The sequence below is a fragment of the Podarcis pityusensis genome, assembly GCF_964106645.2.
Source record: "Podarcis pityusensis genome assembly, chromosome: 11".
Taxonomy (NCBI): Eukaryota; Metazoa; Chordata; class Lepidosauria; order Squamata; family Lacertidae; genus Podarcis; species Podarcis pityusensis.
In genome coordinates, this window is record NC_138036.1 from 7,014,797 (window position 1) to 7,038,521 (window position 23,725).

The following is a 23,725-nucleotide window of genomic DNA, read 5'->3' on the forward strand; positions in this document are numbered from 1 at the left end:
GGCCAGCTCAAGACTTTTTGCTCCCTGAGAGAACCACCAAGTGCCCAAGGCCAGTATTTCAGGGAAGGGGTTTTTTGCTCAGTGGCAGATTATCTGCCTTGCATACAGAAGGTCCTGGGTTCAATCCCCAGCTTCTCTGGAGAAGACACCTTGTCTGAAGTCCTGGGGAGCCACTACCAGTCATCGTAGACCAGAAAAGAAAACGTAGGCAGATAAAGGTAAGTACTTCTTCATGCAGCTGTCAGTATGTCAAGTTCCTAGTCTGGGTCAATCCACATGTCCAAAGTCCTAACCAAAACATCCAAGCTGAAGTCCCTCAACATGGGCAGTTGAGCAGACACAGCACCTCAGCTCTGCTGCCCTTTTGTACTTGGAATGCTGATTGCAGCATGTGACCCTCACCTGTTTTAAGCCTGCTCCAGCTGAAGAATCACACACCTCCTCCCAGAGCTTGTGAGCCCCAAGTGGCCAGCTAGTGAGCTGGGCTGTGGGCCCTTATTGTGGGAATGTTCAGGGAGGCAGAAGAGGATATATTGTTTATTAATATCCTTCCTAACTTGCGCTAGCAAGTTCTATAACTTAGCAGAGTTTTAAACATTCCCCTTTTTAATGCACAGCGGGTAGCTGGTTGCAGGCTTGTTTAAGCTTCTCAGTATGGATTCCTGGTAAGATCCCTAATTTTCCCTCTTAAAAGAATGAACACGCCACAATCTTATTTAAGATATATAAAAGTAGTTTACTCACAGCAACATCAGTTCACAGATGGATCCCTGAAAGCAGACTTAGTTACAGATATATATACATGTGGATCTATCCCATATGGAGATACAGTGATACTTTGGTTTACAACCATAATCCGTTCTGCAGGCCCAAAGCAGATTGTAAGCCAAGGCGCGCTTTTGCCAGTGAGGCCTCAAAAGTAAATAAATGGTTGTAATCCAAAAAAATAAAATAAAATGGGTTGTAATCCAAAAAAGGGAAACACACTTCAGGGTTTGACATGGTTGTTATCCAAAACAGTTGTAATCAAAAACAGTTGCAAACCAAGGTACCACTGTAGTTTCTTTGTCCTCTGTTGACTGAAAGCCAACAGGGCATCTCTGGCTAAAAAGCTGCTTCAACAAAGAGAGGAAGTCGAAGAAGAGAGAGATGGCTGCTTGCCTTGTCCTTTTGTTTTACCTGGACAGGTAAGGTCACGCCCACCTATAGTCACATGCAAAGGAAGTATATCCAGCCAGGAGGAAACAGGAAGTTTGTGACCAAACATTCCCTTGCATGTCCACTCTAGGAAAACAAGGAATGTTGTACTTACTGCTACTTATGTATCACATCCCACACTTACCTGCCTCAGCCTTTTGGAGCACCCTGCCTGCTGTCCCTTACGCCTCAGAGCCCACCATGTTTGTGGAGACAGGGACCCTTCTGGCTCTGGTGATGGGTCCTGCTGCTCCGGTTCCTGTGCACTGATCCCCATCCCCACATCATCCTCTGTCATCCCGTGAGTACTTCCTACATCAATTTCTCCTTCCCTGTTTGCAGCTTGCCCTGGCACGCTCCAGCCCCAGCTACCCCCCTCACCGGCATCCTCTTCCTCCTCCCCATTTGTCCTACTAGTTCATGAAAGCAGCATATACTTAAGCTATGGAATTCATTGCTGTAGTAGGCAGTGATGGTCACCAGGTTGGATGGTAGAGCCATAGATCCACTTCAGGGATTGGTCTCAGCAAGGAAGGTGATCAGGAGGTTGGTGAGTGCCTTCTCCTGGGAAGATCCAACTGGTGGTTAGGGTAGGTGCCAGTATTTACATGGGGTTTCCCCACCTGATGTGTGCCTCTTTTTCCTGCCTGATATCCTGCCCACTCAACGGCCGGACAACCACAGATCACTCTGGGCCATCCACCCTGAGCTATAGCAGTCCATGGCTGTTTGTACTCAGTGTGCCCAATACATGAGTCCAGTGATTTTTTTTCTTTTAAAAAAATGTTTAGGGATACTCTCATTTTGACTCAAGAAAATCACCATTTTATAGTTCAAATCAGGAAAAAATAAATACAGTAAATGGACAAAAGTACGAAGAACATGTATTAATAATAATAATAATAATAATAAATTTTATTTATATCCTGCCCTCCCCAGCCAAAGCCGGGCTCAGGGCGGCTAACAACACTAAAATAGTGCAACATTATAAAAACATTATAAAAATTAATTAAAATCAAAATTGATGGCAACCATAAACTAAAGTTTTGTAAAGATTGCCAAAGGAGGGAGTCAGGCTGCGCCTTGACCAAAGGCCTGGTGGAACAGCTCTGTCTTGCAGGCCCTGCGGAAAGATGTCAAGTCCTGCAGGGCCCTTGTCTCTTGTGACAGAGCGTTCCACCAGGTTGGAGCCACAGCCGAAAAAGCCCTGGCTCTAGTTGAGGCCAGCCTAACCTCTCTGTGGCCTGGGACCTTCAAGATGTTTTTATTTGAAGACTGTAAGTTCCTCTGTGGGGCATACCAGGAGAGGCAGTCCTGTAGGTACGAGGGTCCTAGGCCATATAGGGCTTTGAAGGTTAAAACTAGCACCTTAAACCTGATCCTGTACTCCACCGGGAGCCAGTGCAGCTGGTATAGCACCAGAAGAATGTGATCTCGCAGCGAAGACCCCGTAAGGAGTCTCGCTGTGGCATTCTGCACCTGCTGGAGTTTCTGGGTCAGTCTCAAGGGCAGCCCCACGTAGAGCGAGTTAGTTACAATAATCCAGTCTGGAGGTGACCGTCGCGTGGATCACAGTGGCTAGGTCAGGGCGAGAGAGGTAAGGAGCCAACTGCTTAGCTTGGCGGAGATGAAAAAATGCCGCCTTTGTTATAGCTGCAATCTGCGCCTCCATGGAGAGGGAGGTATCAAAGATTACACCCAAACTCTTAACGAACGGTGCTGCCACTAATTGCACCCCCGCAAGAGATGGGAGTTGCCCCTTCAATCCCATATCATCCCGTCCCAGCCAGAGGACCTCTGTCTTCGAAGGATTTAACTTCAACCGGCTCCCACGTAACCATCCAGCCACAGCTTCCAAGCATCTGATCAGTGTGTCTGGGGCCGAGTCAAGATGGCCATCCATCAACAGATAGAGTTGGGTGTCATCAGCATACTGATGGCAGCCCAGCCCAAAACTCCGGACAAGCTGGGCGAGGGGGCGCATAAAGATGTTAAAAAGCATCGGGGAGAGTATTGCACCCTGGGGCACTCCACACACCAAGGAGTGGCAGGATGACAATTCCCCCCCAAGCGCCACCCTCTGTCCCCGACCAGAGAGAAACGAGTGCAGCCATTGAAGGACTGTGCCCTGGATCCCCACATCGGCAAGGCGGTGGTCCAGGAGTTCGTGATCGACCATGTCGAAGGCTGCTGACAGGTCTAGAAGAATCAGCAGCCCCGACCCGCTTCGATCCAGCTGCCTGCGGAGATCATCTGTTAGGGCGACCAGAGTCGTCTCGGTCCCATGACCAGTGCGGAAGCCGGACTGGAATGGATCCAGAGCCGATGTTTCATCCAGAAACCTACCAAGCTGTTCAGCAACCGCTCTCTCAATCACCTTACCCAGGAATGGAAGATTCGAAACCGGGCGGTAATTGGATAGATCTAAGGGATCTAATGATGTTTTCTTTAAAAGCAGGCGCACCACTGCCTCCTTCAGTACCCCTGGGAATGTCCTGGTGCCAAGGGACAAATTGATGATATCCCCCAGGGAGGCCCGCACCTCGTCTGGACACGCTCTAATCAGCCAGGACGGGCACGGGTCAAGAGGACAAGTGGTGGGCTTTCCAGCTCGGAGGAGTCTGTCCACATCAGCTGGGGATATCCGGTCAAAGTGGTCCAATACTGGACCCGAGGACAGTCGAGGGGCCTCCAGTTCCTTTATTGTATCCAAATTGGCAGGGAGGTCATGGCGGAGCAACAGGACCTTCTCCGCAAAAAAGCTCGCAAATGCCTCACAGCTGTGTGTCAAATTGTTATTTAAATTTGGCTGTCCTTCGAGGGACGTTAAAGACCGAATTATACTAAATAATTGCGCCGGGCGAGAGCTAGCAGATGCAATGGAGGCCGAGAAGTAGGACTTCTTAGCGGCCTTCACTGCCATCTTGTAGGTTTTCATAAAAGCCCTATAAGATGTTCTTGAGGTTCCATCACGGGCACCCCGCCATACTCACTCTAGCCGTCTGAGGTCCCGCTTCATTTTCCGGAGCTCCTCGATAAACCAGGGAGCCCGGTTTCTGTGGGGTCGCAGGGGGCGCTTAAGCGCGATCTCATTGATGGCTGCCAGGAGCTGGGTATTCCAGCCCTCAACAAGCTCAGTCAATGAGTCGCCAGGGGGAGAAAGGTCCCACAAGGCTTGATGGAATCTATCAGGGTCCATCAGCCTCTGTGGGCGAGCCCAAATCGGCTTCCCACCTAAGCAGGGTGGGGGTGGAACGTCAATCCTGGCTTTCAGAGCGTAGTGATCAGACCATGGCACCTTCATCGAAGGAAACATGATCACATCTATACCGACGCCAAAGATCAAATCCAGCGTGTGGCCTGCTTGATGTGTGGGGCCCGAAACAAACTGGGAGAGCCCTAGTGTCGCCATGGAAGACACCAGGTCCAGAGCCTGTGAGGAGGGAGTGGCATCAGCATGGATGTTGAAGTCCCCCAATACCAATAGGTTAGAGAACTCCAAGGCCCAGCCGGCCACCGCCTCCAGCAGGCCTGACAGGGTGGCTGCTGGTGCGCTAGGTGGCCGGTACACCAGCCAGACAGCCAAGCTCACCTGGGAGCCCCACACTAGGCGAACACATTCAATGCCGGGGATCGATGGCGATGGTAGAGCCCTGAAAGAACAATCTTCCCGGATTAATAATGCCACCCCTCCCCCCCCGGCCCGCAGTCCACGACTGGTGGAGGACGGAGAAACCCGGGGGTGCCATCTCTCATAAGGTAACAGTATCCCCTTCGCGCACCCAGGTCTCCGTCACACAAGCCAGGTCGACCCCCTGCGAGATGAAGAAATCTCGCAGGGTGGCGGTTTTGTTGCCTATAGACCTGGCATTGCACAACACCAGTGACGGAGGTGAGTAATCCTTGCTCACCCTACCCTTGTCCCTCGGGATGAGGCGCAGATTGGAAGGGGTACGAGCGTATCCGTATCTCGATCCCCTTCGTCTATGACATCTGCCCCCACCCCCATACCTCCCTCGCCCCTCCACAGTAGGAATCCCAAGCCTCATACTCGCCTCCATTTACAAAATATAAAAGCAAACAAACAAACAAAAAACAATTACACCAAAACAAAACCATATTGCCTCATATTACACAGCTGACAGCTCACAGTGACTTCCACATTGGCATGAGGCTGTGTGCACGAACATCTTCCCAATTCCTCTGCTTGCGTGTTGGTGTCCATTGCTAGATGTTGTCCTTTCAAAAACCATGAGTTTACATACACTGAAGGCTTAAACTAACTCACTGAGGCCAAACTTTCATCAGTAAAAACACCACACATCCACATTCCACACTGCTTCACACATTAAACACTCACTTCCGTCTGAGACTCAGAAAACACCGGGAAAGGAAAGGAAGCCACCATCAGAGGTGGTAACAACAAAACTGCCCAATTAAAAAAAAAATAGTTTCTTCTCCCCTTAGATTCACAAAATGTTTAGGGGTATGCGTACCCCTGTGTTCCCCACCCCCACCCCCCAAAAGCACTGTGAGTCCTTTTGAGTGTGTCTGGTTTGGCTTGGCCAGGACTCAGCTGAATTGGCTACACAAAACTAATACATATATGGGAAGGGGGAGTTGTGGAGGTCACAGAAAACCACTTGCCCCTCCCTCCAAAAATTACCATCACAATAGCACAGCTTCACAGTGGCAGATCTGAAGGAGCCGCCAGTAATTACTGATATATATTTTTTTAATATACATATTAAAAAGGGGTGGGGAATGGTTGGGCTATAAAACCTTTTTGACATCACAGTTGAAGACCTATGGGATCAGTTGGGTTTTGTAAAAAAATTATTGGGCTGCTAGCTGCATCCATGGGTTTGCCACCCATGGTACAGATCCTGCGCTGAACAGGGAGTTGACTTCCAAAGTCCCTTCCGACTCAATAATTCTATGGTTTTGTTTCATTGATTTTGATATGATTCTTGCAAGTCCTCTCAGAGCCTACAAATGTGATTCAAATGTTTTAAAAGTAAATTAAAGACAATGCTAAAATACCACTGGATTGCTGGGCTGAGTTATATGAATTAGCTTTTCAATCTTATGCATGTTTGCTCAAAAGCAAATCCTACTGAGTTCAATGGGGATTACTCCCAGGTAAGTGGGATAGGACTTAAGCACTAATTCTGTCTGGGCAGAGCTCTCTGTTGTACTAAGAAGACCAATGCCTTTTTCTAAGAATTATCATCAGAATTTTCTTATTAAGGAAATGAAAACACAATTAACCTAAGCACCTTAATCTCTTGCACATCTTAATTTGCTGTGTTTCTGTTTTTCTGCTCAGAACTGCCTTGACCCCAGAATAATAAAATGAGACTTCGAAATCTGAGATGAGAAGATAGAGGCAGGATCAGTCAGAGCTGAGATAAGCAAGGAGCAGCATTGAAGGATTTGTCTAATTATACATTGTTTCATGCTAACTTCCCTGAGCAGTTGGAAGTTCCAATGGCATCAGCCTTCACAAAAGAGAGCTTGGAGACTTGTGATGTTTTTGTAAGATCTAGGGATGAGGAAAAGCATTGATTCCCATTCTCATTTAAAGCTGAATCCACCTAATTTGCACTTTCCAGAACAATGTGCAAACTGAAACACAGCCGACCTTTGAAATTCAAGCTTCTACGTATGTTGCGATGCAGTTCTCCAGCCAATAGATGTGCAGAAAAATGCATATATTCGGGTAATTGTGCACAAAAATGCATAATGTTATGAGTTTCTGGGTGCCAGACTCCCCTAAATTCCTGGGTCCAGAGGGTGTTAGAATGCAATCAAGGCTGGAAGTTAAACTAGACTATATTCCTAATTCCCGGACACAGCTTCCCATGTTCAGGAGATCAGCAGGGAAATGAGCCATTAAGAAAGCAAAGGGAAGGTAATGGGCCATTAAGAAAGCAGATGGAAAATGGATGAGGGTCCCTTACTCAACTCAGAGTGAGTTAGAAGACAAAGTCAGAGTTTAAGTTTGAGTTGAGTGTGATGTGGAGGAGAAAAGGTTGCAGGCTGTTAAAGGCAGCAAGCTGGAGAGAAGGTTAGAGAACAATGGTTGATTTCTGTTTGAATCCAAGGTTGCAGCAATGGGAGAAACAAGACTCTCTTGGGGTATTAATGCTGTGAACCTCTCCATTGTAGGCTCAGGTTGTATATATGCATAAGTAGACCATATGCCATAAAGACACCACAGTCTCCACTGGGCCTCATTCCCAAAAGGAAACACAAATCCTGGGCAAGCATCTAGAACCCCTGGAATCTTGCACCACTCAAGAGTTTGGGGTGGCATGCAAAATTCTATCAGCGACTTTGAAGAAAAGAATCAGCAGCAATCTGATTTGAACATTTGGAGAACTGAGTTTTGGGGAAAGTGTGCTGGCCGATGAACATATGAATCTGCCTCAAAAAGGGACAGAGCTTTGGTTCACAGAATTGTAGAGTTGGAAGGGAACGCCAAGGGAAATCTACTCCCCCCCCACACACAATGCAGGAACTGCAGAAGTTAATGACTTGAAGAGTCCAAGATATGGCCCAGCAGAGGGAGGAACAGTTGGATATTAATTTAGATTGAACTTTTGACCACTTTGAAGAATTTTTGTATATACAACTGACAGGTAAACAGCTGGAAGTTATTTTTATCTGTCTTTGACCTACAGTATTTTCCTTTTCCCCCTTACTTCCATTTTTTCTCTTTATTCAATTACTACTTTCTTTAATATTTTCTCTCTCTGTATTTTGGTAAGAATTGCATGAAGATGGCGGACAGCTGGTGAAAGACCCCGTGTGAGAGGGAGGGAAGGGGAGCTCTCCCAGGGTGAAAGGGGGGGAGGCAAATGGTCCCAGGTAAGAGATGAGTGAGTACATCAGGCATCCCCAACCTGCGACCCTCCAGATGTTTTGGCCTACAACTCTCATGACCCCTAGCTAACAGGACCAGTGGTCAGGGATGATGGGACCTGTGGTGTGTGAAACACAGAGCAGTCAAATACAACATTCCTAGAGTGGACATGTTTAGATATGAAGAGGGATGTTTGTCCAGCCAGTAGATAAACTTCCTGTTTCCTCCTGTGCTGGGACAAATTTCTTCTACATGTGACCAGAGGTGGGCGTGACTTTACCTGTGCAGGTAACAAAAGCACAGGCCTGGCCACCACATCTCTCTCTTCTCCATTTTGCTTTCGTTAAAGAAGCATCAGCCTAAGATGTTCTCTTGGTTTCCAGCCAAGAGAGGACAAAGGAACTATCTCCTTATGGGATAGATTCCAGGTGTATATATTTTGTAACTTAAGTCTGCCTTCTGGGATCCATTTGCGAACAGAATGTGAGTAAACTATTTTTATACTTTTATACAAGACTGTGTTGTGTCTATTCCTTTTTAGGAGGGAATAAAGGGGAATTAACAGGAAACTTATTTTAGAGGCTTAAACAAGCCTGGCAACAAGTTATCCACTGTGTAAGTTTAAAAAGGGGAATGTTACTCTGCTAAATTATAGAACTTGTTAACGCAAGTTGGAAAGGATATAATTAAACAATATATCCTCTCCCACCTCCCTGAACATTCCCACAGGAATCGTAGTTCCAAAACATCTGGAAGGCCGAAGGCTGGGGATGCCTGGAGTGCACCCTTCTCTGTATGGGATAAAAGTTAGGATATCTCTGTGAGAGAGGACTCTGTATTCATTTAGCTCTTTTCTTCTTTTTTCCTCTCTCCCTCTTTTTTTTTTTACTAACTAAAAAGATTAGTTTAATTTGGTGTGTTTTTTTAATGTAACGTGAAAAGTTTTAATAAAACTTTATTTAAAAAAGGAATATGCCACTAACTTGGTGCCACATCAATGGCGTGGTTTTCACTGAGCTATCAAGACAAGGGAATCCAGCCATCTATTGGGTCTTTATGCTGGAGTCAATACCACTGCATGAAATAGAGGTTTTAATTTAATTTAATTGAACTAGTTTAATTTGAATGAGAATGGAAACCAATGATGATTTTTAAAAACAACAGCCTCTTGGGAAATGTGGCATCAACATGGCCCAAGACGCAAACAGGTTAAATTTGGACTTAAAAACAACAACAACACCCTTATCCCCCTCCCACTTAGAAGCAACCTGCCCTCTCTTTTCTCTCCCTTTCTCTTCTTTTTAATATAACATTTCTCCCAAAGCATTATTCATTTTGATAGCCAGAAACAGCACAGCGCATAAATAGGAGAAAGCCATTCATTTGTGAAAAATGATACCGAGCGTGACTGAGAAGATAAATTCTTCATGTAAGTGTAAGGGGGGGGGGGGAGAAGAAGAAGGAGAAGAAAGTATGTTACAACTTTTCATGTCATGCATATCTTCTCGTTTTACATCGCCCTCAGCTACGGAGCAAGTATCTGCGCTTGAGTTAAGTGTTGGGCATAGACTGCAGATTTAAATATCTCTTGAAGTTGGCTTTAAAGGACTGGTCGTTCCAGTGGTTTCCCATCAAGGTTTTGAACAGGGCAGATGCTGGCCAATTCAAGGCAGTCAGATGTAGGAGCTGGTCATTTATGCATCACCACACAAACACACACACAGAGAGAGAGAGAGAGAGACAGACAGACAGACAGACAGACAGACAGACAGACAGACAGATAAACAGAAAGACAGAAAGACAGACAGACAGAGGCAGAATTGCATAACATATGCATCTACAGTGGTGCCTCGCAAGACGAAATTAATCCGTTCCGTGAGTCTCTTCGTCTTGCGGTTTTTTCATCTTGCGAAGTACGGCTATTAGCGGCTTAGCGGCTGGCTATTAGCAGCTTAGCGGCTTTAAGAAAAAGGAAACAAACTCGCAAGAACTCGCAAGACGTTTCGTCTTGCGAAGCAAGCCCATAGGGAAATTCGTCTTGCGGAACGACTCAAAAAACGCAAAACCCTTTCGTCTAGCGAGTTTTTCGTCTTGCGAGGCATTCGTCTTGCGGGGCACCACTGTACTAATTTGTAGATGTCAGGTAACTATGATTTAAATGCAGCCACAGAAATACTGCAGAGTTGGAAGGGAAGCTGAGTATCATTTATACAACCCCCTGCAATGCAGGAATCTCAACCAAAGCATCCACAACAGATGGCCATCGAACCTCTGCTTTAAAAACCTCTAAGGAAAGAGAGTCCACAACCTCCCGAGGGAGAATGTTCCACTGTCAAACATTTCTTACTGATGTTTGAGTTTGAATCGCCTTTCTTGCAGCTTGAACCCATTGGTTTGGGTCCAGAGCAGGAGAAAACAAGCTTGTTCCCTCTTCCATGTGACAGCCCTTTAGATATTTGAAGATGGCTATCATATCTCTTATCAATCTCCTCTTTTTCAGGCTAAACATACCCAACTCCCTTGACCATTCCTCATAAGGCTTGGTTTCCAGACCCTTGATCAACTCGGTTTCCCTCCTCTACACACGTGTCAGTTTATCGATATCCTTCTTAAAGTATGGCACCCAGGAATGAAGACAGTATTCCAGGTATGGTCTGACCAAGGCAGAATAGAGCAGTATTATGACTTCATCTTCATTCATTTATGTGGCTCTACTCTGAGGATCATTGTACATGCATGTGTGAACCAGACCTCAGCGTGCCAGTAATTAAATAGATGCAATTTCAGATGTTTCAACCAACACACCACTCTCCCCAACACTGACTAAGACAAGCACATGTGCTCCTAACCTTAATTACATCCTCAGTTCCCACAAGGCAAATTCTGCAGAAGCTCATTAATTTAAACAAGGAATGTTCGTATGAACTCTTGGGGGAAAAAAAGAAAAGAAAAATGGCAGAAAACAGGTGCTTTAATGTAATTTAGGAAGGATTAGACTCTCCAATTCTTAAAATAATGGCATTTGTATTGGGCTGAGAAGGGAGGGGAAGGGGAGAGGAATGGATAAAAAAGTTGGAATCATTGCAGCCTTAAGTAGTGGAAGAGGGGACGTTGTTCAATTTATTCTCCTGGCCTTTTGTGTTTTTCATGATGGAACGTGAGTTGTTTGCCCATGATGGGGCTGCAAATGAAGGGACCGGCGTGTGATTCAGTGATAAACAAAAACATCAGACAGTAATCAGGGGAATGAGAAATAGAATTACAAGCTCGCATTATTGCCGTTCCACTGGATTTTAACTGCTAGCCATTTTATTCTGCATACTCTATCAAAAGAAATGTGCATTTGGCTTGCATTGCCGATGACACTTTCAAGGTCTTTGCCTTCATTAAATTTTTATACAATAGGGTTTCTTAAAAAAAAAGAAAAGTATTTGGGTGGGGGGTGGGGGGGAGAGAAGCTAAGCTTCTCTGGTTTGACCCAGCACATGGAAGAAGAAATGATTACATTGCAAGGCTGCTTAATAAAACAGAGGAAAACATGATGCCGACATTTTATTAGTAATCTCTGTTTTCATATGTATACATATTCCAGCCACACTTTTAAAGGTCTTCCTAGCAAACAACCTAGGCTGAATGGATATAGATAATATAGGTATATGACAATGTTTGTAGATGGATGTGCATAAATGGATGACCAAAGAAAGACTGTTCAAGGTGAATTGGCAGACATGATTTCATTGCAAACCGTCCTGAGCATTTTAATAGATATGGTTTAGAAGGTTTGAATGACTGAATGGCTATGGGATATACCATGTATATGTGCTGGGCAGTCAAGGATGCATGCCAACTGAGCATTCCTCAGTGGAGGCAAAACCAATGATGTCTCATCTGCTGATCATAGGGCCCATGATGATTGACAATGAGGAGGCTGAATGCTTGAATGAATAGGGCTCAAATTTATACTAGTGCTGTGAAACAGGGTTCTGTTTTTTGGACTCATCCTCTAATCATTTTAGAATTTCTGTGGGTGAGGCGTTTGGGGCTTTCAAGTTGGCCAAGAGTGGTTTGTGCATGTTATCTGCAGCCTCCCTGCCTGCCCATATTTCCTGACTCAAAAAAAGACCCATTTATTTAGGGATGCAGGTGGCACTGTGGGTTAAACCACAGAGCCTAGTACTTGCCGATCAGAAGGTCAGCAGTTTGAATCCCCGTGACGGGGTGAGCTCCTGTTGCTCAGTCCCTGCTCCTGCCAACCTAGCAGTTCGAAAGCACATCAAAGTGCAAGTAGATAAATAGGTACCGCTCTGGCGGGAAGGTAAACGGCATTTCCGTGTGCTGCTCTGGTTCGCCAGAAGTGGCTTAGTCATGCTGGCCACATGACCCGGAAGATGTACGCCGGCTCCCTCAGCTTATAGAGCGAGATGAGCGCCGCAACCCCAGAGTTGGTCACGACTGAACCTAGTGGTCAGGGGTCACTTTACCTTTACCTTACTTAATGGATATCTTTCTTGGGGCTTTGACCAAAGTTTGGGCACCCAGGAAGACAGTGCAGCCTACCCTCCAATGTTTTTTGGGATGGAAATAGGAACACCCCATTGCAGGAATCTTTAGCTCATTGTGGGTCTTGAACCCACAACCCTAAGATTAAGAGTCTCATGTTCTACCAACGGAGCTATCCCTTAGGGCAAACTCAACACAGCGCATCATTGAACTCTGGAACTTGCTCCCACAACATTTAATAATGCCCACAAATGTGGGTGATATTAAAATTGGACAAATTCATTGGCTACTAGCCATGAAGGCTATGTTCTGCATCTGCTGTGAGAGCTTCTGAATACCAGTTGCTTGGAATCACAAATGTCAGCAATGTCTAGGCAACACGATGACCATGTACATACGCAATAGACAATCTTTTATAGAATTCCTTCAAACCATTAACAAGTCCAAAATGAAATCTTTAGTCTCAAAGTCTCTGAAAATCTTTAAATGAAGCGAGGTACCAGATTTTGTACGCTGAAAGACAAGCTGTGAAGCTTTGTGTATTCAGCAAATATGATGTCCAACACTGAACAGTGATTCTGGATATTGACTACTGTTTCGTAGAATTATTCATCAGCGTGGTGGGAGGATATAGAATTGCTTCATAAACCCATCTTATTTTGAATGAATCTATGTAAATGGAAATATCAAATGCTGTGGAACAGTGCTCATGTGATAATGTAGTGACTGCAACAAAGGGGTTTGTTTGCTTACTACTTATTGGAATCACAAATGGGCAGAATACTGTGGTACTCAGGTCCTGCTTGCTGGCTTCTCACAAGCATCTGGTTGGCCACTGGGAGACCAAGACTAAATGGACCATTGGTCTGATCCAGCAGACTTTTCTTATCTCCTCATGCATCCCGTCTACGAGAATTTCAGCAACTATTTTTCTTCCCCTTTGGTGATTTTTGAATTTTTGAATTTTCCTCTTTAACAGTTGGAGATTTATTTATTTTTCAAGGCAGATGTGCTTTCTCTTTTGACACAGCACTAGTTTATGGTATTTGGAGCCAACTTAAATTTCCAAAAGGTTTTATAGGCAGCTCCATAAGAAACAAGGATCCACCCCAATAAATATGGCCAATGGCCAGGGATGATGGGAGCTGTAGTCCAACCACCTTTGGAAAGCACCACATTGAATATCTCTGCCTGAAAGCATCCCAGTCTAGATGTTATCAGGATAACGGGAAACTCAGCTCCAGTCTCTTCTCCCCACTCTACAAATTAACTGCCCCTTTGGGTAGGATTCATACTGGAGCCTGGAAATTTATGTGGGACATTCTCAACTGCTGTCTTCTTTACCATCTGCTGACCAGTGGTTGGTTAATTTAGGAAAACAGTGAGCTGCAAATGCAGCTTAGATATAACTGATCTTATAAACAAGCCTTGAAGGGAGAACCTGCCAATAAAATTATAGAAAATTCAGCCAGACGTGGGATTTATTACATAGCAAGTTTGAATGATGTTTGTAACTCTAATATCTTATCGGAACACACTTTCCCCGCATTACCTTTGCGTATAAACAGGGCTCATATACCTGTGTGGTTTGTTCACTGACAACCTTTTCCTAGCAAAGGGGTGGGTCACGACTGTCACACAACAGAATCGACCAACCTGCCTTGACAGCTCTTTAATCTAATGGGATACTGTGCATTTATCTTGCCTGATATGAACATGATGCGCCTTCCCTCCCTTGGGATTGCACATAATTCTAACTCTCCTGTCCCTAGTTTTCTAGACCTATGCACTAGACACTCCTGTAGTGAAATTCTAGGATGATTGATACCTCCGAGTTTCTAACAGCCAATTGCTCTCTATTCCTAATAATGATGGCATATTATGATGAACTTTCTGGCGGTAAGAGCTGTTCAACAATGGAACGGACCTTGGGAAGTGGTGAACTATGCTTCCTTGGAGGTTTATAAACAGAGTTTGTATGGCCATCTGTCAGGGATTCTTTAGCTGTGATTCCTGCATTGCAAGATGTTGGACCAGATGACACTTGGGGTTCATTCCACTTCTATGAGTCTTTGGTTCTGTGGTACCAGTGGGGAAAGGCTTCCTGTCCTTCTTTTGGGGCTTTTCTGAAGGCATCAATGTGGTCACTGCAGGATGAACAATGCTGGACTAGGTGGATATTAGTTTCCTCCGGCAGAGTCCTTGGTGTTTGGAACACAGGACGCTACCTCAGAGCAAGTCAGACCATTGGTCTATCCATCTCAGCATTCCGAGTGGCCTGGCAGGTCACATTTTATCTTGGTCATAGGGGCGGGGCCAGGTGCCACCATTGGGTGCACGAAGAGGAATGCCCACAATGCCCTGCTACCATTGGTCAATTTCAGCAGCAGGAGCTGATCCAGCCTGCCATATGCTGGTTCATGAGAGTGGCCCCAGGGTCCACCTACAATGCTGCCCGTGCCAGAAAGGCAAATAGACCTATCTGAAGCCTTATGTGGAAAAACAGGGAAAGGCCCAAAGCACAGTGGTGGAGCATGTGTGGACCAAATCAGGGATTTGGACCTGGAAACTTTTGCTTATAAATCATGTGTGTGATTATTGCAGCTCTTTTGTTTCCTCTCTGCCAGCAAACCAGTGGCTGACAGGAAGAATCAGATATGACTGTTGATTGCAAATATGGTCTCACTCATTGGTTTCTCCAGCTGTTCACTGGTGGAAGGAAAGAGATTAGAAAGTCCCTTTAATTCTTTTCCCTCTCCCCAGTTCTCCATCTCAGAGGGAAGCAGAATAAATTTCTTCCTATCCATTCCAGTGCCTCTATCTATAGTTCCCAAGTTGTCCCCTGTTTTCCAGCTTCTGACTTTTCTCTGTCAGCTGCCTTGGCTTCTGGAGAAAGCACAGAAGCATCTCCATCACTTTTGCACTAAGCTTGTCCCTATCCAATGCTGATTGTGTCAGTGTCACAGATCCCAGCCAGAGCCTGGGGATGGGAGAAAATGGGATGTGCTTCACATTTAAAATGAACCTATCCAATTTGCACTTTTCAAAACAATGCATGAACTGAAACACAGCCATCCTTTGAAAATTGTGCTTCTCCAAGTTATACAATGCAGTTTTCCGGCCAAGTCATGTGGACAAAAATGTATCTATTAAAGTGTGCATGTATTAATGAAAATAGTATACCAAAATGCATTGCATTGGGAAAACCTGCATAAAACCTGTGCATATTAGGATAAATTTGTATTGAAATGTTGATGAATTTTCAGGAGAACTTTAAAAATGAATGCACTGATGACAAACTGTGCAGACCTGAATTTAAACTGGAAAAACACAAGAAACTGAAATTGATAGATCTGACAATCCATACACAACAAGCCCACCCACTCCTTCCTCTCTCAGCTTCTTTGCTGCTGCTGGGGCCCTGACCCCCAGGCAATTAGCCAGTCAACTTAATGTGATTTTGCAGTTTCCCAAATGTCTCTTACATTTAGCAGATCTTACCCAGTATCTGATCTTCACCAATAGTCCATTTCCACCCACCCAATTGCACAAAGATCTCCATTTCTGTATCAAAACTACAACCTTTCTCCCGTTCTAAGCCTCTCCTTCTAAATGCTTGCTAAATTTGTTGCCAGCATGCTGACTCTCTTTGTCCATTTCAGAAATCAATTACCGTCAACGTGAAGAATTTCCCTCTAAAATCCCTAAGTGCCTGGCCTTTACTTGGTGTCAGTCCATGCCCTTTTCTTTTCCAGCCCATTAGACTTTCAAGTCTTCTCTTGGACATATCTCCTCAACACATCCTAATTTTCCCTTATTAGAAAAGGGAGAGGCAAGCACCAAGTTTCTGATATCATTTTGGCAGAATCTGCCAGGAGTGACAACGTTGTCTGTGCACCTGCTACTGGCACCCCATTGAAATCCTCCCCCACTGAAACCCTCTCCCTATCGCCCACCGTGTTCCTCCACCATGCATGAAATAACTTCTTCATCTTCTTCTCCTCCTTTGAGAATCTCTTGAAGCCCTACTTTGGCAAAAAGGCATTCCTGACTCAGCTCCATTCTCACCATTCAACTCTCTCCTAACCCATGTCAGGCTTGAGAGTCTTGGGAAAGCATTTGAAAAATAACAAGGACAGCATGAGGATGTCTCAGTAGGGGTGGGCAACCTTACTTGAAGCTGAGGACCACATTCTAATGGCGGAAAGTAGTTGGCACTGCATACCAGTAGCAGGTCAAAAATAGTCACCCATTTCCTTTTCACTCTCTCCTTTTCTTTGACCCTTTCGTTATCTATTCATCCATCATCTTCTCTCTCTCTCTCTCTCTCTCTCTCTCTCTCTCTTGACATGGTGGTTGAGTTATAATTTGAAATGCAATCTAAGACATTTTGTTGGGGTTGGGTGGTTCTGGCTCCATACAAACCCCCACCAAGGCAACATTTGCACCATGCATTTAAAGCACTATGATTTGCACCATGCATTTAAAGCACAGTCATTGCTATCCCCAAAGAATTCTAGGGGCTGTAGTTTGTTCAGGATGCTGAGGGTTCTTAGGAGCCCCTTATTTCCGAAGTTCCACATGAAGAGGGATTGGCTATTAAATCACTCTGTGTAAAAGATAGTAGGTAGGGTTGTAAGAGAAAGAGTGGCCTCTGTGTGAGTCCTTGGCCACATTCATACCATGAATTTAAGGCACTGATATCACTGTTAAACCTCTCTAGGAATAGTAGCTGTGTAAGAGGAATAGGGACGCGGGTGGTGCTGTGGCTTAAACCACAGAGCCTAGGACTTGCCAATCAGAAGGTCAGCGGTTCAAATCCCCGCGAGGGGGTGAGCTCCCGTTGCTCGGTCCCTGCTCCTGCCAACCTAGCAGTTCGAAAGCACAAAAAGTGCAAGTAGATAAATAGGTACCACTCCGGCGGGAAGGTAAATGGCGTTTCCATGCAGTGCTCTGGTTCGCCAGAAGTGGCTTAGTCATGCTGGCCACATGACCCAGAAGCTGTACGCCGGCTCCCTCGACCAATAAAGCAAGATGAGCACAGCAACCCCAGAGTCGGCCACGACTGGACCTAATGGTCAGGGGTCCCTTTACCTTTACCTTTAACAACTCTGCACCCTTAACAAACTATGTATCCCACAATCCTTTGGGTGAAGGTGTGACTGTTACAAGCGGTATCCTAGTTCTTTAAATGTATGGTTTTAATGTGGCCAAAGATGGAAAGATGGCTGCTCTCAGATAAGTCAGAGGTTTCTATTACAAGGCTACCTACTCTGTTTGACTTTGTTGAAAAGCACCCTGCTTTAACTTAGAAATCTATCCATGACCTCAAGAAGGACTGAGGCAGGGTTTCATCCACAAACATGCGTGAATGGAATGGGTGGCAGAGGGTGGAGGCAACCAATGTTCTCTGTGGCTTTGCCCGATTCTCAAGAAAAAGCAAAGCTCACATGGGAGAGAAAATCTGGCGATGTCTCCAAATGGATCAAACACTCTGAGCTTGATTCACACACTTGTCACTGATTTGACTGCGGACTATTAAGAAAGATGCAAAACTGGTGTAAGCTTCTTCTTCTTTAATCCTTTGAAGGCTGTCTAGTAAAAAAAAAAAAAGAGTTTCTTCTGCATGCAAGAATCCTACATAGAACAGATGGTGGTCCCATAAATAAATAATAAATTTCCTATCACCTTAGCGATTTTTCATCCCCAACATCTGTTGGTTGAGAGCATCTCTTTTTATTTATAAAAAGGGCCTTTTTTGTGGGTCTAAGAGACAATGAGCTCTTTTTAAAAAAGAAGATCCTGGAAGGATGGATGTTACTCATGACTCCCATAGACAGGACCATATGTAGTCTGTGCTGCACAATAGATGAAGTTAGTTTCTTCTGTCCCCCCTCCCCCCACATCCCACCCATGTGAGCCAGATTCCGTGCCAAGAAAAGCTGAAATTGGTGATTGGTATACATTATGCAAATAAAGCACATTTGCATAATTTGTTTTTTTTTGCGATTTATAGACTTTTGCATATTCTCTTCCAGTTTTGTGAATCGTGGGGAAGGGTTGATGAGCAGGTGCAGAATTTGAAGCAAAACAGAGCAGGAGTCTTGTCTGGTGCAGGGAACAGGAGGAGAAGGAAGTCAAGGGAGTGGGATGGATTTAGTTCTGCCAGGCAGGGTGCAAAACGGGTGGTGGAGGAGCAACATGGAAACTTACAGAGCAGGCCCATCTATTTATTATTATTTGATTATTTGTTGAATTTGTATACTTCCCTTCCTCCACAGATCTCAGGGCAAGATCTCAAAATAAAAGACCCCCCCACACACAAAATAATTAATAAAAAAAAGAACAAAACAAACCAAGGACCCCCCTCCTGGCATCTCCTCCTGGAAACACATTTAAAAGGAATGGTAATCGGTCAAAGGCCTGGGATGAAGAGGAATGTTTTCACCTGGTGCCTAAAGGTGGGGAATGTGGGTGGCGCTGTGGTCTAAACCACTGAGCCTCTTGGGCTTGCCGATCAGTAGGTTGGCGGTTCGATTCCCCGTGACAGGGTGAGCTCCCGTTGCTCGGTCCCAGCTCCTGCCAACCTAGCAGTTCAAAAGCACACCAATGCAAGTAGATAAATAGGTACCACTGTGGTGGGAAGGTAAATGGCATTTCTGTGCACTCTGGTTTCCGTCATGGTGTTCTGTTACGCCAGAAGCAGTTTAGTCATGCTGGCCACATGACCTGGAAAGCTGTCTGTGGATAAACGCCAGCTCCCTCGGCCTGAAAGTGAGATGAGCACCACAAACCCATAGTTGCCTTTGACTGCACTTAACAGTCCAGGGGTCCTTTACCTTTTATCTTTTTACCTTGAAGGTGCCTAGTGAAGGTGCCAGCTCAGCCACCCTGGGGAGAGCATTCCTCAAATGGGGAGCCACTTAGCATTGCCATGACTTACTGGCAATGAGTTCTTTAAGGTTTCAGGCAGGGAACATACCCAAAGCAAACTGGAGATGCCAGGGACTGAACCTGAGACCTTTACCACTGAACTACAGCCCTATCATTAAGCTATTATATCCCTCAACCCTACCTGGATACTCCAGGGAGTGAACCTCGGAATGTCTTTCTGAAAAGCCCATGCATTCCACCCCACTTCAAGTATTGCTTCCATCCATGCTTCTATGGAAAGATGTGAATTGAGCTAGAAGTTTGGTGGGAGGGGTGTTGTATCTGTCTTTCAGTCCTTCAATGTGCATCTCAGTAGCTGGCTACACTCTTTCACATAATAAGATGCCCTAAGCTTGACTTTCACAAAACTAGACAGCATCTTAAAAAGTAGAGACATCACCTTGCCAACAAAGGTCCGTAAAGTTGAAGCTATGGTTTTCCCAGTAGTGATGTATGGAAGTGAGAGCTGGACCATAAAGAAGGCTGATCGCCGAAGAATTGATGCTTTTGAATTATGGTGCTGGAGGAGACTTTTGAGAGTCCCATGGACTGCAAGAAGATCAAACCTATCCATTCTTAAGGAAATGAGCCCTGAGTGCTCACTAGAAGGACAGATCCTGAAGCTGAGGCTCCAATACTTTGGCCACCTCATGAGAAGAGAAGACTCCCTGGAAAAGACCCTGACGTTGGGAAAGATGGAGGGCACAAGGACAAGGGGACGACAGAGGACGAGATGGTTGGATAGTGTTCTTGAAGCTACCAGCATGAGTTTGACCAAACTGCAGGAGGCAGTGGAAGACAGAAGTGCCTGGAGTGCTCTGGTCCATGGGGTCACGAAGAGTCGGACACGACTAAACGACTAAACAACAACAACAAGCTTGACTTTCACAGTCTCCCACGAGAGTGCTCAAAATTGAAGGGGGTCGGGAGAATTTTATTTAGTTTACATAGTTAAGCTGTGGAACTCGCTACCACAACTGGCAGTGATGACCCCCAACCTGGATGGCTTTAAACAAGGATTGGACAAATTCATGGGGGGACATGGTTATTGATGACTCCTAGCCATGACAGCTGTGCTTTGTCCCCATGGTTGGAGGCAGTAGCGCTTCTGAATACCAGCTGCTGGAAACCACAGGAGAGGGGAAGGCTTTTGTGCCCGGGTCCCACTTGCAGGTTTCAAGGGCGCCAACTTGGGTTTCAGCTTATGGGTTCCCAATGGCGCCCATGACATAATGTGACATCATGAAGAGACTGGAAGTCATGTCAGAGCCACCAGAAGCTTGGCTCTGCCCTCGCCGATCCCAGAAGTATCCTTTAAAAAAGTCCCATATGCTCAGAGACTTTGTGTCTGTTCATTGGGGGAGATAGGAAGCCCAGAGCACTTGTTCTTTAGAGGTCCCTTTTACGAAGAGGCACGTAGTGAGACCATTGATCCCCTGCTGGTGAGGCTTGCTGACCTCCTGGAAAAGCAAAAATTTGACCTTTTCCTGTTAGGCAAAGATCATAAGACGACCTGGATGGTCGCCAGATTCTGTGTACAGATCTATAGGCACAGACCACCCCCTGATCCAAACTAGTTCGTTAAGAAAATCCCCAAACTCGGTTCCATGGGTGACCCTGGGTCATCTCTCTGTGGTAGCTTATCTTAAAGTTTTAAGTGTCTATATGCTTATCACATTTATAATTTTTAAATTTATCATTGTACATTGTTTTAAATGTTTCTTTTCCTTCTGGGATTGCACCCCCAAGTTTGTTTTATAAGCTGGTCTCTGACTGTAATCTATCTATCTATCTATCTATCTATCTATCTATCTAATCTATCATGTCAGAGCCATGCGGAGTGGTGCTGAGTCCCCACAAAAAATTGTGGGGGCCCAGGCAACCAGGACCCCATAGAGTTGACACCAGTGCAGGTTCCCCAGAGGCATCTACCTGGCCACTGTGAGCACAGGGTGTTCATAAGTTGAGGGGGAATGAGAAATTGGGGGGGGGGGGGAAGACCCAAGACTGACCGATTTCCACATTTGCTTGGCCATTGTGAGAAGAATAAGCTGGACTCATTGGGCGTTTGGTTTGATCCAGCAAGGCTCCTCTTAAGATCCTGCATATACCCATCCAAGATCCATCCAACACAGTATGTTCTTGCAAGACCTCAAAGGTAATTATGGAAATTACAAAGCTGAAGCGCTAACCAGGGTTCTCTGATGAATAAGTTTTTGCCTAAAAAAAAAAAGGCATATGAACAAATGGGTGCTCTCCAGTAGCATAATAGCAATGGCACAATCGATAAATTGCCAACAGTGTATGGCCTCGTAAAGCCCAAATTCAAAGTCATGAATTATAATCATCATTAGGGGAAATGACAAAAAGCATGAATCACGGCCCGCTCTGCCGCAGCGCACAGTGGTAAGTCTAAGGAGATGCAACTTTGTACTAATTACCGAAATGAAAAGATCTCCTCTAATAAATGCATCACAACATTTTATAAGCATGTATATATAAAAATATATTTCCAGAGCTGTAATCCCTACTAAGTGAAGGCATAAATTTAACTCTGAAGTGTTTCCAAGTTTTTGCAACTTTGCTTGGTGGAAGTTTACAAAAGTGGAATCTGAATCACTGGCGAAAGCCATGTTGCCAGATCATCATCCTGGGTCTGTGAGACACGAGAGAGAGAGAGAGAGAGAGAGAGAGAGAGAGAGAGAGAGGGAGGGAGAGGGAGAGGGAGAGGGAGAGGGAGAGGGAGAGGGAGAGGGAGAGGGAGAAAGAGAGAGATTAACCATACAAACAGCTTGGGCAGGTGTTTGGAGTAGGAACATTTGAGGCAGGGGTGGGCAGACTTAAGACTGGTCCTGGCATACACAATACTAGTACTATCTACTTTATTACTGGATCCCTGAGATCCAAAACCAGATCCAAAATAGTCCAGATGGACAGAGGTTCACTAAAAATAATAGTTCATTTTCCTGTCCTGAATCTTCCAATGTCTCTCATTGGATTTCCATGAGTTCTAGGGCTACTGTCAGGCTTCAGGGAAATGGCTTCCTCTCCCCGTGGCAGTAGATAAGCAGAACAAAGGAAAAGGAGACTGCTTACCAGTTGAAAAGTTTAATAATCACAGCGAGAGAACAAAGAAAACATCTCCTAGAAATGGTGGTGTTCCCAGTTAAGGGATACTCCCCACTCCACCCCTATTCATCTAAGTTACTCCTATGTCTTGTAATCTGAGCTTGTACCCTCTGCGCTGGCTGGTGCTGTGGTGTAAGCCACTGAGCCTCTTGGGCTTGCTGATCAGAAGGTCGGCGGTTTGAATCCCCGTGACGAGGTGAGCTCCCGTTGCTTGGTCCCTGCTCCTGCCAACCTAGCAGTTCAAAAGCACATCAAAGTGCAAGTAGATAAATAGGTACTGCTCCGGTGGGAAGGTAAACGGCATTTCCGTTCACTGTTCTGGTTTGCCAGAAGCGGCTTAATCATGCTGGCCCCATGATCTGGAAGCTGTCTGTGAATGAACGCAGGCTCCCTCAGCCAGTAAAACCAGATGAGTGCCGCAACCCCAGAGTCGTTCACGACTGGACTTAATGGTCAGGGGACCCTTTACCTTTACCTTACCCTCTGTGCTTTCTGTTCTGACACTTTCTGAGCTCTCCGGGACTTTGGGGAAGGGGAGTGAATGCTTTCCAGAGACTGTGAATCTGTTAACTCTCTCTCTTCTAGTGTTTCCTCTGCTAGCTGTTCCCCATCCAGTATTTCCCAGCTTCTGCTTTCTGAACTATGCCCCTCTGCAAACCACTGTTCCAAATCTATACTGTCCTCCTGCTCTTGGGAAGATTCAGGATCAGGGAGAGGGGGTGGCTCCCACCTTTCTTCCTCAGTGCAGCCCTCCTAGAATGGTCCCTGACAGTTACCAGAGGAGGATTTAGGGCAGTGTGACTGGTTCCCTTCAGCACTGGGTTCTGAGCCTAGGAAGTGTCACAGCTATGACATTGGGACTTGAGCAGAACCGAAGGTGAGATGCAGAGGGCGGGGAGCACCAATTTGGAGGCTTGCACAGTGCACCACTAAAATTTGAAAACCAAAGTCCCCCCCCCCCCCCCCCAGTGCTACTTGATTCAGCTGCTGAGAGGGTGGTTAAATGGATGGCTCATAGCAGACACCCTCCAAGCCTGATACACACCAAGCTCAGTGTCCCAAGTACTTTCCTGGGTTGCCTGACCCTAAATCACAGTT

The 23,725-nt window shown here is 45.5% G+C and overlaps 1 protein-coding gene across 1 annotated transcript in view; it reads right to left on the reverse strand.

The window, feature by feature from the left end:
• Positions 1–9,515: 9,515 nt before the first annotated feature.
• RIT2 (Ras like without CAAX 2) overlaps positions 9,516–23,725 on the reverse strand; it is a 259,864-nt gene continuing 245,654 nt past the window's right edge. Inside the window, exon 5 of the mRNA XM_080973684.1 lies at positions 9,516–9,751. Within this exon, the coding sequence (XP_080829810.1) occupies positions 9,617–9,751 (135 nt within the window). The 3' untranslated portion in view covers positions 9,516–9,616. The remainder of the gene's footprint in view (positions 9,752–23,725) is intronic.